This window comes from Coregonus clupeaformis, chromosome 13 (assembly GCF_020615455.1).
Source record: "Coregonus clupeaformis isolate EN_2021a chromosome 13, ASM2061545v1, whole genome shotgun sequence".
Classification (NCBI taxonomy): Eukaryota; Metazoa; Chordata; class Actinopteri; order Salmoniformes; family Salmonidae; genus Coregonus; species Coregonus clupeaformis.
Window position 1 is genome coordinate 30,040,956 of NC_059204.1, and position 15,768 is coordinate 30,056,723.

General features: G+C 43.1%; 2 protein-coding genes across 3 annotated transcripts in view; one reads left to right on the forward strand and one right to left on the reverse strand.

Moving 5' to 3' along the window:
- LOC121579228 (long-chain-fatty-acid--CoA ligase 6-like) overlaps window positions 1–15,768 on the forward strand; it is a 140,511-nt gene that overhangs the window by 41,752 nt on the left and 82,991 nt on the right. The window lies entirely within an intron of this gene.
- On the reverse strand, window positions 10,806–15,518 carry LOC121579230 (interferon regulatory factor 1-like). Of its 2 annotated transcripts, none has more exons than XM_041893636.2 (9): window positions 15,384–15,518; window positions 13,865–13,956; window positions 13,525–13,624; window positions 13,153–13,364; window positions 12,831–12,969; window positions 12,541–12,654; window positions 12,377–12,420; window positions 12,060–12,219; window positions 10,806–11,563 (listed from the first exon to the last, which is right to left on the reverse strand). In XM_041893636.2, exons 2-9 carry the CDS (start codon window positions 13,949–13,951, stop codon window positions 11,412–11,414), a joined length of 1,008 nt encoding a protein of 335 aa, XP_041749570.2. In that variant the 5' UTR covers window positions 13,952–13,956; window positions 15,384–15,518; the 3' UTR covers window positions 10,806–11,411. The 2 variants fall into 2 exon arrangements, with proteins under 2 accessions (XP_041749570.2, XP_041749569.2); XM_041893635.2 differs by having other exon boundaries at window positions 12,541–12,678.

Genomic DNA, 15,768 nt, shown 5'->3' on the forward strand with positions numbered 1-15,768 from the left:
GCCTTATTCTAAAATGGATTAAATAAATACAAATTATCCAGCAATACCCCATAATGACAAAGCGAAAACAGGTTTTTAGAAACTTATGCAAATGTATTAAAAATAAAAAACAGCAATACCTTATTTACATAAGTATTTAGACCCTTTGCTATGAGACTGGAAATTGTGCTCAGGTGCATCCTATTTCCATTGATCATCTTTGAGATGTTTCTACAACTTGATTGGAGTTCACCTGTGGTAAATTCAATTGATTGGACATGATTTGGAAAGGTACACACCTGTCTATATAAGGTCCCAAAGTTGACAGTGCGTGTCAGAGCAAAAACCAAGCCATGAGGTCGAACAAATTGTCCATAGAGCTCTGAGACAGGATTGTGTCGAGGCACATTGAAGGTCCCTAAGAACATAGTGCCCTCCATCATTCTTAAATGGAAGAAGTTTCGAACCACCAAGACTCTTCCTAGAGCTGGCCGCCCGGCCAATCTGAGCAATCGGGGGAGAAGGGCCTTGGTCAGGGAGGTGACCAAGAACCCGATGGTCACTCTGACAGAGCTCTAGAGTTCCTCTGTGGAGATGGGTGAACCTTCCAGAAGGACAACCATCTCTGTAGCACTCCACCAATCAGGACTTTATGGTAGAGTGGCCAGACGGAAGCCACTCCTCAGTAAAAGGCACATGACAGCCCGCTTGGAGTTTGCCAAAGTCACCTAAAGGACTCTCAGACCATGAGAAACAAGATTCTCTGGTCTGATGAAACCAAGATTGAACTCTTTGGCCTGAATGCCAAGCGTCACGTCTGGAAGAAACCTGGCACCATGCCTACGGTGAAGCATGGTGGTGGCAGCATCATGCTATGGGGATGTTTTTCAGCGGCAGGGACTGGGAGACTAGTCAGGATCAAGGGAAAGATGAACGGAGCAAAGTACAGAGAGATCCTTGATAAAAACCTGCTCCAGAGCGCTCAGGACCTCAGATTGGGGCGAAGGTTCACCTTCCAACTGGACAACGACCCTAAGCACACAGCCAAGACAACGCAGGACTGGCTTTGGGACAAGTCTCTGAATGTCCTTGAGTGGCCCAGCCAGATCCCGGATTTGAACCCAATCTAATATCTCTGGAGAGACCTGGAAATTGCTGTGCAGCAACGCTTCCCATCCAACCTGACAGAGCTTGAGAGGATCTGCACAGAAGAATGGAAGAAACACCCCAAATACAGGTGTGCCAAGCTTGTAGCGTCATACCCAAGAAGACTCTATGCTGTAATCACTGCCAAGGTGATTCAACAAAGTACTGAGTAAAGCGTCTGAATACTTATATAAATGTGATATTTCTGTTTTTTATTTTTAATAAATTAGCAAAAAATTCTAAAAATGCAGTTTTTGCTTTGTCAATATGGGCTATTGTGTGTAGAGTGATGAGGGAAAAAAGCAATTTAATCAATTTTAGAACAAGGCTATAACGGAAAAAGTCAAGGGGCCTGAATACTTCTAACTTTACTTTCTGAAGGCACCGTATATATACTGTATATATATATATATATATATATATATATATATATATATATATATATATATATATAACACTGCTCAAAAAAATAAAGGGAACACTTAAACAACACAATGTAACTCCAAGTCAATCACACTTCTGTGAAATCAAACTGTCCACATAGGAAGCAACACTGATTGACAATAAATGTCACATGCTGTTGTGCAAATGGAATAGACAACAGGTGGAAATTATAGGCAATTAGCAAGACACCCCCAATAAAGGACTGGTTTGCAGGTGGTGACCACAGACCACTTCTCAGTTCCTATGCTTCCTGGCTGATGTTTTGGTCACTTTTGAATGCTGGCGGTGCTTTCACTCTAGTGGTAGCATGAGACGGAGTCTACAACCCACACAAGTGGCTCAGGTAGTGCAGCTCATCCAGGATGGCACATCAATGCGAGCTGTGGCAAGAAGGTTTGCTGTGTCTGTCAGCGTAGTGTCCAGAGCATGGAGGCGCTACCAGGAGACAGGCCAGTACATCAGGAGACGTGGAGGAGGCCGTAGGAGGGCAACAACCCAGCAGCAGGTCTGCTACCTCCGCCTTTGTGCAAGGAGGAGCAGGAGGAGCACTGCCAGAGCCCTGCAAAATGACCTCCAGCAGGCCACAAATGTGCATGTGTCTGCTCAAACGGTCAGAAACAGACTCCATGAGGGTGGTATGAGGGCCCGACATCCACAGGTGGGGGTTGTGCTTACAGCCCAACACCGTGCAGGACGTTTGGCATTTGCCAGAGAACACCAAGATTGGCAATTCGCCACTGGCGCCCTGTGCTCTTCACAGATGAAAACAGGTTCACACTGAGCATGTGACAGACGTGACAGAGTCTGGAGACGCCGTGGAGAACGTTCTGCTGCCTGCAACATCCTCCAGCAGGACCAGTTTGGCGGTGGGTCAGTCATTGTGTGGGGTGGCATTTCTTTGGGGGGCCGCACAGCCCTCCATGTGCTCGCCAGAGGTAGCCTGACTGCCATTAGGTACCGAGATGAGATCCTCAGACCCCTTGTGAGACCATATGCTGGTGCGGTTGGCCCTGGGTTCCTCCTAATGCAAGACAATGCTAGACCTCATGTGGCTGGAGTGTGTCAGCAGTTCCTACAAGAGGAAGGCATTGATGCTATGGACTGGCCCGCCCGTTCCCCAGACCTGAATCCAATTGAGCACATTTGGGACATCTTGTCTCGCTCCATCCACCAACGCCACGTTGCACCACAGACTGTCCAGGAGTTGGCGGATGCTTTAGTCCAGGTCTGGGAGGAGATCCCTCAGGAGACCATCCGCCACCTCATCAGGAGCATGCCCAGGCGTTGTAGGGAGGTCATACAGGCACGTGGAGGCCACACACACTACTGAGCCTCATTTTGACTTGTTTTAAGGACATTACATCAAAGTTGGATCAGCCTGTAGTGTGGTTTTCCACTTTAATTTTGAGGGTGACTCCAAATCCAGACCTCCATGGGTTGATAAATTTGATTTCCATTGATAATTGTTGTGTGATTTTGTTGTCAGCACATTCAACTATGTAAAGAAAAAAGTATTTAATAAGATTATTTCATTCATTCCGATCTAGGATGTGTTATTTTAGTGTTCCCTTTATTTTTTTGAGGATATATATACTGAACACAAATATAAACGCAACATGTAAAGTGTTGGTCCCATGTTTTATGAGCTGAAATCAGATCCCAGAATTTTTCCATACGCACAAAAAACGTATTTCTCTCAACTTTTGTGCACTAATGTGTTTACATCCTTGTTAGTGAGCATTTCTTCTTTGCCAAGATAATCCATTCACCTGACAGGTGTGGCATATCAAGAAGCTGATTAAACAGCAAGATCATTACACAGGTGCACCTTCTGCTGGGGACAATACAAGGCCACTCTATAATTGGCAGTTTTGTCACACAACACAATGCCTCAGATGTCTCTAGTATTGAGGGAGCGTGCTATTGGCATGCTGACTGCAGAAATGTCCACCAGAGCTGTTGCCAGAAAATGTAAATGCTAAGTTCTCTACCATAATCCGCCTCCAACGTACACTACCAGTCAAAAGTTTGGACACACCTACTCATTCAAGGGTTTTTCTTTATTTTTATTATTTTTTACATTGTAGAATAATAGTGAAGACATCAAAATTATGAAATAACACATATGGAATCATGTAGTAACCAAAAAAGTGTTAAACATATCAAAATATATATATATTTTTTTAGATTCTTCAAATAGCCACCCGTTGCCTTGATGACAGCTTTGAAAACTCTTGGCATTCTCTCAACCAGCTTCATGAGGTAGTCGGAATGCATTTCAATTAACAGGTGTGCCTTCTTAAAAGTTAATTTGTGGAATTTCTTTCCTTCTTAATGCGTTTGAGCCAATATGTTGTGTTGTGACAAGGTAGGGGGGGTATACAGAAGATATCCCTATTTGGTAAAAGACCAAGTCCATATTATGGCAAGCACAGCTCAAATAAGCAAAGAGAAACGACAGTCCGTCATTACTTTAAGACATGAAGGTCAGTCAATATGGAACATTTCAAGAACTTTGAACGTTTCTTCAAGTGCAGTCGCAAAAACCATCAAGCGCTATGATGAAACTGGCTCTCATGAACCAATTTTGACCTTGTGGCTGTGGTAACTAGTGACAATCCCAAACTTGGGGTCGGGGCCCCATATGGGGTCTCCTGAGAAGAAATGTACTAATCTCTTCAAACAAGTTAGGAACTTTAAAATATAAGATAGGTTTCAATCTGTACATGGCCTATCTTCCCTATAGGCCTACATTAAAATGCAATCAAAATGCAAAAAATACAGTTCTAAAAATGTCCTACGTTTTCGTTTATATTGGTGTTTGTTCGTGTTATCTCGATCGCCCACTGGAGTTTATAGTTTACCCATTACCCACTTTTTGTTTTTACTACTACATCACTGATATTAATACAGAATCGTAAGTATTATTCTAATTAATGTGAATGTGATAATACGATCATCTGTGTGCTCCATTGATGTCTGTTCGTGCGGAGCTTGATTAGTAATGCCTAGGAATACAAATGTGAATGCTATGTAATTTAAGAAAAGAGATCTATTTAAAGAGTTGGGGATTTTATGCAATTCATCATTATAATTGAATGAACAGTCGCTGATGCTACGTGTCAGTGTGAATCATTTCTCATATTTCCCCCCTTTCAGTGGTATAACAGTACAATTGTATAGCTCATAGCCTATGTGTTTGTAGATAGACTGAGGTGAATGAACCTACAGCAGCCAAAGTGATAATGTCTTAAACCCTGGTTACGGCTCTGTGCACATTTCATGTGCAGTCAAGTCTCTGTCAATTAGAAGCAGTACATGTACTTTGCTTTTTGGAAGCAATTAATGTTTAGTATGAGCTACTGTTATCGATTTTGCTAGTTCTTTAAATTAAATCAATTTGAATTTGTCACATTCTTCATAAACAACAGGTGTAGACTAACAGTGAAATGCCCTTAGAGGTCATTTTCCAACAATGCAAAGTTAAAGATAAAGGTACAAAATTAAATAAAAAAATAGAAATAGTGACACGAGGAATAAATACACAGTGAATAATGAATAACACTAATGAGGCTATATAAAGGGAGTACCAGTACCGAGTCGATGTGCAGGGGTACGAGGTAATTAAGGAAGGAATGCTTCTCCCTCTCAGATACAGTGGTGGAGTTTGGTTAGTGTAACATTTTGCTAGCGGAGAGAGCAGGTGTCTGGGACAAATGTTTGAAAAGTTCCCCTGAGTTGTCGTCACTAGTTAACACAGCCATAAAGTCATAATTATGGCTAAACCCCACCCATTTCTACAATGTCTCTTCTTCAAATCTGATTTTAAACCTAACCCTAACATCAACCCTAATCTTAACCACACTGCTAACCTTCTGCCTAACCCTAACCTGAAATTAAGACTAATATTTTTTTGTGCCAATTTTGACATTGTGGCTGTGTTATCTAGTAGAAACCCCCCTGAGGATTGTGGAAGATCCACTAGATACTGAACACTTCTTGGTCAGATGATAAGGGAAGGTTCGGTATTTAGGCCAAGACTGCTGATGTATAGCCTATTACCTGGAAAAACCCTGCCCTGGCATGCGTATCGTGATTGCTCTGAAAGGTTTCCAATAATTGTCAAGTAGTCTGTTCAGGTCACAACTTACATTTACATTTACATTTTAGTCATTTAGCAGACGCTCTTATCCAGAGCGACTTACAGGAGCAATTAGGGTTAAGTGCCTTGCTCAAGGGCACATTTACGTCATTTAGCAGGATTACTTTATCCTATCCCAGGTGTTCCTTAAAGAGGTGGGGTTTCAAATGTCTCCGGAAGGTGGTGAGTGACTCCGCTGTCCTGGCGTCGTGAGGGAGCTTGTTCCACCATTGGGGTGCCAGAGCAGCGAACAGTTTTGACTGGGCTGAGCGGGAACTATGCTTCCGCAGAGGAAGGGGAGCCAGCAGGCCAGAGGTGGATGAACGCAATGCCCTCGTTTGGGTGTAGGGACTGATCAGAGCCTGAAGGTACGGAGGTGCCGTTCCCCTCACTGCTCCATAGGCAAGCACCATGGTCTTGTAACGGATGCGAGCTTCAACTGGAAGCCAGTGGAGTGTGCGGAGGAGGGGGGTGACGTGAGAGAACTTGGGAAGGTTGAACACCAGGCGGGCTGCGGCATTCTGGATGAGTTGTAGGGGTTTAATGGCACAGGCAGGGAGCCCAGCCAACAGCGAGTTGCAGTAATCCAGACGGGAGATGACAAGTGCCTGGATTAGGACCTGTGCCGCTTCCTGTGTAAGGCAGGGTCGTACTCTCCGAATGTTGTAGAGCATGAACCTGCAGGATCGGGTCACCGCCTTGATGTTAGCGGAGAACAACAGGGTGTTGTCCAGGGTCACGCCAAGGCTCTTCGCACTCTGGGAGGAGGACACAACGGAGTTGTCAACCGTGATGGCGAGATCATGGAACGGGCAGTCCTTCCCTGGGAGGAAGAGCAGCTCCGTCTTGCCAGGGTTCAGCTTGAGGTGGTGATCCGTCATCCATACTGATATGTCGGCCAGACATGCAGAGATGCGATTCGCCACCTGGTTATCAGAAGGGGGAAAGGAGAAGATTAGTTGTGTATCGTCAGCGTAGCAATGATAGGAGAGGCCATGTGAGGATATGACAGAGCCAAGTGACTTGGTGTATAGGGAGAAAAGGAGAGGGCCTAGAACTGAGCCCTGGGGGACACCAGTGGTGAGAGCACGTGGTGCGGAGACAGCTTCTCGCCACGCCACTTGGTAGGAGCGACCGGTCAGGTAGGGACGCAATCCAGGAGTGAGCCGCGCCGGGAGATGCCCAGCTCGGAGAGGGTGGAGAGGAGGATCTGATGGTTCACAGTATCAAAGGCAGCAGACAGGTCTAGAAGGACAAGAGCAGAGGAGAGAGAGTTAGCTTTAGCAGTGCGGAGAGCCTCCGTGACACATAGAAGAGCAGTCTCAGTTGAATGACCAGTCCTGAAACCTGACTGGTTTGGATCAAGAAGGTCATTCTGAGAGAGATAGCAAGAGAGTTGGCTAAAGACGGCACGCTCAATAGTTTTGGAAAGAAAAGAAAGAAGGGATACTGGTCTGTAGTTGTTGACATCAGTGGGATCGAGTGTTGGTTTTTTGAGAAGGGGGTGCAACTCTCGCTCTCTTGAAGACGGAAGGGACATGGCCAGCGGTCAAGGATGAGTTGATCAGCGAGGTGAGGTAGGGGAGAAGGTCACCGGAGATGGTCTGGAGAAGAGAGGAGGGGATGGGGTCAAGCGGGCAGGTTGTTGGGCGGCCTGCAGTCACTAGTCGCAAGATTTTATCTGGAGAGAGAGGGGAGAAAGAAGTCAAAGCATAGGGTAGGGCAGTGTGAGCAGGACCAGCAGTGTCATTAGACTTAACAAACGAGGATCGGATGTCGTCAACCTTCTTTTCAAAGTGGTTGACAAAGTCATCCACAGAGAGGGAGGAGGGGGGAGGATTCAGCAGTGAGGAGAATGTGGCAAAGAGCTTCCTAGGGTTAGAGGCAGATGCTTGGAATTTAGAGTGGTAGAAAGTGGCCTTAGCAGCAGAAACAGATGAAGAAAATGTAGAGAGGAGGGAGTGAAAAGATGCCAGGTCGGCAGGGAGTTTAGTTTTCTTCCATTTCCGTTCAGCTGCCCGGAGCTCTGTTCTGTGAGCTCGCAATGAGTCATCAAGCCACGGAGCTGGAGGGGAGGACCGAGCCGGCCGAGAGGATAGGGGACACAGGGAGTCAAAGGATGCAGAAAGGGAGGAGAGGAGGGTTGAGGAGGCAGAATCAGGAGATTGGAGGGAGAAGGATTGAGCAGAGGGAAGAGATGATAGGATGGAAGAGGAGAGAGTAGTGGGAGAGAGAGAGCGAAGGTTGCGGCGGCGCGTTACCATATGTGTAGGGGCAGAGTGAGTAGTGTTGGAGGAGAGCGAGAGAGAAAAGGATACAAAGTAGTGGTCGGAGACATGGAGGGGAGTTGCAGTGAGATTAGTAGAAGAGCAACATCTAGTAAAGATGAAGTCAAGCGTATTGCCTGCCTTGTGAGTAGGGGGGGACGGTGAGAGGGTGAGGTCAAAAGAGGAGAGGAGTGGAAAGAAGGAGGCAGAGAGAAATGAGTCAAATGTAGACGTAGGAAGGTTGAAATCCCCCAAAACTGTGAAGGGTGAGCCATCCTCAGGAAAGGAACTTATCAAGGCGTCAAGCTCATTGATGAACTCTCCGAGGTAACCTGGAGGGCGATAGATGACAAGGATATTAAGCTTAAATGGGCTAGTGACTGTGACAGCGTGGAATTCAAATGAGGAGATGGACAGATGGGTTAGGGGAAAAATTGAGAATGACCACTTGGGAGAGATGAGGATTCCTGTGCCACCACCCCTCTGACCAGATGCTCTCGGGGTATGCGAGAACACATGGTCAGACGAGGAGAGAGAGCAGTAGGAGTAGCAGTGTTTTCAGTGGTAATCCATGTTTCCGTCAGCGCCAGGAAGTCGAGGGACTGGAGGGTAGCATAGGCTGGGATGAAGTCAGCCTTGTTGGCGGCAGAACGGCAGTTCCAGAGGCTGCCTGAGACCTGGAACTCCAGGTGTGGTGCGTGCAGGGACCACCAGGTTAGAGAGGCAGCAGCCACGCGGTGTGAGGCGTTTGTGTAGCCTGTGCGGAGAGGAGAGAACAGGGATAGGCAGAGGCATAGTTGACAGGCTGCAGCAGATGGCTACAATAATGCAGAGGAGATCGGAATGAAATGAACTAAACATCTGGGGAAAGGAGAGAGCAGGCCTCCCTCACCAAAAAAAATATATAACTCTCCCAACTTCCACCTCAGAAACTATAATTGTTTCACTGAACCACCCGAATAAAACTCTCCCAACTTCCACTTTAGAAATTAGAATTGTTGTAAACTACAGCAGACTGTTATCAGTAGCTGTAATTAAGTACAGCAGCTACCAACCACCTAACGTTAATGCCTCGGATAATGAGGTTAGAGAAACAGCTGAATGGTGGCAGCTAGCTGGCTCAATCACAGGTACTCTTAAGCATGAAATAACATTGGAAACAACTAACCACAGTTGCTAAAAGTTACCAGTAGCTACCCGCTAGCTAGCTAGCTAGCTTTGTTGGTCCAAGTAGTGGGTAAGCTAGCCTCGTGCTTCGCCGGGGTCCGCCGAATACAGTCCTTACCTACAATAATTACCTACAATAACCTACAACAACTACCTGAGTAAGCTACCTATAATACCAAACTACAATACCTACCTACAATCTAAATACATGGTTTAAGCTTTACTCAACACCATATAAGAAGCCAAGCTTACCTTTCATAACGCAGCAATGATTAAATGTTGGGTAGCTAGCACAAAGATATTGTATTTAGCTACTACATTACAGCCAGCTGGTAGTGTTGGCTAGCTAGCAATGGCTGCTTTGTTGACTTTGTTTGAAAAACGGCGTCGCTGCGAACGAATGTAGCTGGCTAAAAGGATATTGTTTTTAGTTGCTACCGTTGCTAATAGCTACTCGCCAGCTAATCCAGGAGGTGAGTTAGCTAGCTAGCCGTGCTACACCGGCACCGCCGAATACAAAGTAACCTACAATAACTACACAACAACTACCCACAACAGCCCACGATGCCTACCTATACTACTTAATAATATACAGCCCACGATGCCTACCTATAATACCTAACTACAATCTAAATACATAGTTTAAGCCTTACTCGACAAAGCCCAAGCTATGTATAAAGCCAAACTGGCAGACTGCAATCAGTAGCCGTAATTAAGTACAGCAGCTACCAACCACCTAACATTAATGATAATGAGGTTAGAAAAACAGCTGAATGGTGGCAGCTAGCTGGCTCAAACACAGGTACTCTTAAGCGTGAAATAACATTGGAAACAACTAACCACAGTTGCTAAAAGTTACCAGTAGCTACCCGCTAGCTAGCTAGCTAGCTTTGTTGGTCCAAGTAGTGGGTAAGCTAGCCTCGTGCTTCGCCGGGGTCCGCCGAATACAGTCCTTACCTACAATAATTACCTACAATAACCTACAATAACTACCTGAGTAAACTACCTATAATACCTAACTACAATACCTACCTACAATCTAAATACATGGTTTAAGCTTTACTCAACACCATATAAGAAGCCAAGCTTACCTCCTGCTAGAGAAAACACAACCTCTCCCGTCTCTCCCGACTTGTGAGGAATATATCTCAAACTCCATATGGCCATATTTGTTAACCTTTTCTAGAATGTAACAAACCTGACATGAAAAAAATGTGCATCAGTATTCAACAGTGTTTAATAGGCTTGAGTCTGAGAATGTAATTCCTCTCTAATGTATTGATGAAAGTAGTTTACAACAGCTAGGATTAATCATGTGATATATACACACAATGCTGTGTTAAGTGACCTTCACCATTAAAATAAACCCTTTCAATGTCAGTTAAAAGCCCTGCCACTTTGATGACTGCCACTAAGAGACTCCCTTTAAAACTAATCTGTTTCCAAGAAAATGTTATTTCAAATGTATATGATTGATATTACGATTAATACACTGTAATGTTACTATGACCTTGCACCAGGCTGTTGTCACTGCAGTGCTGCTAACTAACAAATCAGGTCAAACAGGCTCATCAAAACCTCTCTAAAAGTCTGTCCTCTTTGTCATGGCAGATATAAGTAGTATTAGATAATAAGTATATTATACTATATGCACTACAAAATAAGTTGGTATTTTATTTATTTTGTATAAAACAAATCGCGACACAAATATTCAATACAAATACAGTATTTACAGATTCAATACACAAAACAACACATCTTTAAGACCTTTCACCAAATGAACAGACATTTTTTTATAATAGTTTGTTATGAATTATTATCATCCTGGGTATATACAAGTGTAAATTACATTTAAGAAAATTCACAGTAAAACAGAAAAATCTGATAGCATTGCTCACCCAGGTGGAGAGTTTATGTGTTGTCCTGGCAACGGGATAGGTGCCCTCATTACAACTATGGATCTTGTAAATTAACAATACAGCTATGAGCACAACGATTTAACAAAGACAGAAACAGAGTAGAGAGCATGACACTTGGTAAAAATGTCTTCTGTCCTGTAAAAAAATGCTATATTACTTCAGAGATCCTCCAACTGTCACAGAGCAGCAGAGGTCAAATGGCAAACATGGTGTAGCTTAAGGTTCAGAGGTCACGCAATAAAGAAGAAGTCTTTGAGACTGTAGAGTCAGAGTAAAGTATTTTGTTTCTGAACAGTGTCTGAGAAAGAGCAGGCTGGGCTCAGAGTGGGCAGGAGATCCAGGCAGGGCTCAGAGTGAGCGGGAGATCTGTTGGAGATAACTGGTCGTGCTGTTGTTCAGTGTGTTGTTCAAGGCCCAGTGGTCGGTGTAAGAGAGGAGATCTTCAGCCATTGGTTGTCCTGGGCTCAGTTCTGTGTATAACTGCAGCTCTATTTCTGACCCTATAAGACAAACAAAACAAAACAAAGCCGGTCAGTAATGCAAGAGAAACACAGCTGAATGAAGTTACAGATTACCTCTTATGTTGTGCAATGTTGAGAGCAGCCTTGTTAGAGGATTTTGATGTAATGAAAAAATAAAATAGGTAAATTTAGGCTCCGGTGTGATCATTCAGTTCTTGTCCCTGCCATCTGTTTACCTTACATGCATTATCATGTTTCACACCTTATGCAAATGAGAAGGAAATAGTATTGACTGAAATACGTTCCTCAATCGTCTGACTCAGCGTTTTACAAATGAACGTTTTTCATTTTTATTTTATTTTTACAAATCTGTTTCTAAAGGCCCTTGGATTCCATCAGAGTTTTATTTTCCTGTTGTAGTCTTTAATTTTGACTAGCAAATGTTACACAAAGACAATACATGCAGACATGATGAAATCCTGCTGTTGAATAGTACAGTATAACAAACAGCCTGATTCCCTCTAGCATAATTTACCTGAGTTATCACTCCATTGGCTCTCTGGACTGTGGTTAGACTCTGCTGTGTTGTATGACTCTGCTGTGGCTACTTCATTGCTCAGGAAACCCTTGATGTTTACACTGTCTTGCTGCTCCAATTGCTCCAATTGTTCCAATTGCTCCCAATGCTTTGCAATCTGAAAGAGCAAAACACAGGGGATAAGCCTGGTTGCATTTTTGCTTGGTTTAACTGTGTTATAATTTTTAGTATTCAATGCAGAATATCTGGTAAACATGGGTATTCCTGATAATGAAAAAAGCACACTGAACGTGTACTGGTAGAGACAAACTTACCTCAATAAGGGTTTCTTCATTCATATCTAGACTGTCTTCATAGTCTGTAAAGTTGAAGAAGGAAAATTGACATGAGCATTGCGCAAACCTCAATTATATTTGCAGCCAACACTGAAACACAAAGAGTTTAATCAAACCCAAGCATCAAGCAAGCTTAATCTTACCTGTGGAGTGATCCGGTGACACTTGGAAAGACGGGTAGTATTCGTTGGTGCCTTCTGGGTATATTTCCACAGAGGTGGAAAAGTCTGGAACATCAGCATTGGTGCTGTCTGGGCCTATTTCCACAGAGGTGGGAAAGTCTGTAACATCAGGGTCGTACGTTGTAAAGTCTCTTGTCCTTTGTTTCTTTTGTTGGGACAATGTTTAATGTAAATTCTGCAGCATTTGTATATTAGAGTCTGGTAATCATTGACAGAGCCATCAAGATATGACGCTGCTGTGATGGTCTCACCTAGGTTGTATGTGCTGTCGACTGTGCTGTCGACTGTCCTCTCCTGTGTCGTTCTATCCTGCAGGTGTGTGTTGGTGTTGCGGTCCTCTGGGCAATGGGTTTCACTGTAGTCCATTTCCTCTGTCTTGATGTTTAACCCCTAGAAGAGAAAACAGCAAAACATGAAATAAGATTGTAATATTCATCTCTGTTGACACTGGTCTTTATACAGCCAGCTAAATACACATGCACCGGTCTTTATTCAGCAGAGGGAAAACAGTACTACATGTGATGATAAAGGGATTCTAAAGAGGGTTGCAGTTCAAAAGTAATATAACCTTACCTTGTTGTTATTCTTTGCATCCTTTGCTTTTGACCTCTTGTTATTTGGCTTTGTGCAGACGTTCAGCATTCTGTAAACGCGCACCGCTCCAGACCCTCTGTTGATGCTCTTGTCTTTCACCTCCTTGATGTCAAGAAGGGAGTTCATTGCATTGCGGAAATTAAGCTTCCATGTCTTAGGGTCTGGTGTAGTCTCGCCTTGTATGAATTTCCCTGCATCAACAGACAAGTAATATCATTGTTATTACGATGCAGAAATTATATTGAAAAACCCTGAGGTGCTGAAGTGCATATTGTTAATCTAGGTGAAAGTCCATTATTATGAGAGGGGCTATTCCACAGTAGGTAGTCTAGGTACGTGTCATTTTCTCACCTGTGTGCATGGCCCATTGCTTGAATAGACAGGCATCCTTGTTCAGGTCCCATCCGTGAAGTGCAGCATGCTTCCATGGGATGGAGAAAATCTTCTTGTCCTGGACAAAACCACAAAGAAATGGGTTTCAAATTAGCGCCTCCTTTCTCTCACCCCAGCTTCTCCTGTACATGCCTAGTTTTGAGTAGTCCTGTTCATGGGTAATAGTACTAAATCTGTTTTGAGTTGTCAATGTCTCGACTGAGTACTCTTCTTAAAATGACAGTGTCCCACTGCAGTGTTTCAGGGAGTATTGTCTAAAAAAAGCATTAGATGAGTTTGACGAGCAGGAAAGTATTACCTTGTCCACCCACACCAATCCACTGATGGAGTTGGACTCAATCTTATCCTCCAGCCAAGGCCTCATTCTCATCCTAGACACAGGCATGGTTCCTGGGAGATCAAGGAGAAGAGATAAGCTTAGTTTTAAACACATGGTATTTAGATGTACAAGCATGTCACTCCCACCCACTACCCTGCTCAGTTAGTGCAGATGTTTAGTGCGCTCAGTGAAGTTCATGACCAGGAAGTGTGATGTAGCGACTATGACCATTGCCAACAACTGGCAAATTACTGGAAATCTGTGCAAATCAGTTAAAGAGAGCAGTACTTCTAGTATGTCTATAATGTGCATTTTAGAACTACATTGAAATTATTTAAAAGTGTTCTAATTATCTTATTCAAGCAGCTGAAAGGTTATGCTATACAGTGGTGTAAAGTACTTGAGTAAAAATACTTTAAAGTAGTACTTAAGTCGTTTTATGGGGTATCTTTAATATTTATATTTTTCACTACTTTTACTTTTACTTCACTACATTTCTTAAGAAAATAATGTACTTTTTACTCCATACATTTTCCCTGTTCGATTTTGAACGCTTAGCAGGACAGGAAAATTGTCAAATTCACACATTTATCAAGAGAACATGATCCCTGATCATCCCTACTGTCTCTGACCTGGCAGACTCACTAAACACATTTGTAAATTATGTGAATGAGTGTTGGAGTGTGCCCCTGGCTATTCATAAATAAATAAATAAAAACAAGAAAATGGTGCCATCTGGTTTGCTTAAAATAAGGAATTTGAAATGATTTATACTTGTACTTTTACTTTTGATACTTAAGTATATTTGATCAATTACATTTACTTTTGATATTTAAGTATATTTAAAACCAAATACTTTTAGACTTTTACTCAAGTAGTATTTTACTGGGTGACTCACTTTTACTTGGGTCATTTTATATTAAGGGATCTTTACTTTTACTCAAGTATGACAATTGGGTACTTTTTCCACCACCTGATGCTATATCGCTATTTATGTTGCATTCGAGGTTAAAGGGAGCGGGTTCTTTAGAAGCTCTTCAAAAGAACTAACAGACGTATTCAACCACGCAAACTTTAGTCGTGCACTGAACAAGCGCATGCATATTTTGACCAATGCATTACAGTGCCTCTAAATTAGTGTTGCAACCTTGACCTACTAAAACTTGCAACTTTATATTTTAACTAGAACTTTTAAAAAGTCATAAATATACTAGTGCAATGTTGCATTAATTATAACTGCATTGTTCCACTTCTCGTTAAATTCACAAATGAGCGCACCTCGAGTTCTAGCCTCCTGTCAGTGTAAATAAAATCTGTCAAAATATGTGGGATATATATGCCCAATGACAACGCACGCTGCTGCACACATGGAAAACCAAATCCCAGTCAATTGAATAGAAAATAGCCTATACTATAAATTACAAGTATATCTGCTGTAAATATGTACAAACGTTTCCACGTAGCCTTGTGCATGCAATAATAAAATAAAATAACTTACAGCTGCAATATGATGTCGCTTAATCCCAGTGATTTGTAATTGAGCATAAAAGCAGGTATTCCCTTTAGTGAAGATGGAGCGGGATGTTATTCCTCTGTGATTCCTTGTAATGTTAATATCCACTCTGGTCTTCAATGGCAGTGTGTACAGTCTGCTCAAGGAAACGTTTTTTTTTATATAAAGTGGGTGGGATTTCCCTAATACAGTTTCATGCACACACTTCATTGGTGGGGGGGCAGTTTTGGCAGCAGTCGGCATCTGCGCTGAGGCACCTCAATGCAGGCGCGCTCAAACTTCAGGCAACATGATTTCCGAGAAACCATGCTGTTGTGAGAGAAGGCGTAACGAGGAAGTCTTGAGCAGACCCAATAAACGCATATATTGC

Bases quoted from the DNA above. Each gene is read 5' to 3' on its own strand.
- LOC121579230 (XM_041893635.2), bottom strand. From the start codon at position 13,951: ATGCCTGTGTCTAGGATGAGAATGAGGCCTTGGCTGGAGGATAAGATT. The intron at 13,365-13,524 runs GTGAGAAAATGA...CTGTTGATGCAG, and splicing joins GCAATGGGCCATGCACACAG to GGAAATTCATACAAGGCGAG. The intron at 11,564-12,059 runs GTAAATTATGCT...TTTGTCTTATAG, and splicing joins CCAATGGAGTGATAACTCAG to GGTCAGAAATAGAGCTGCAG.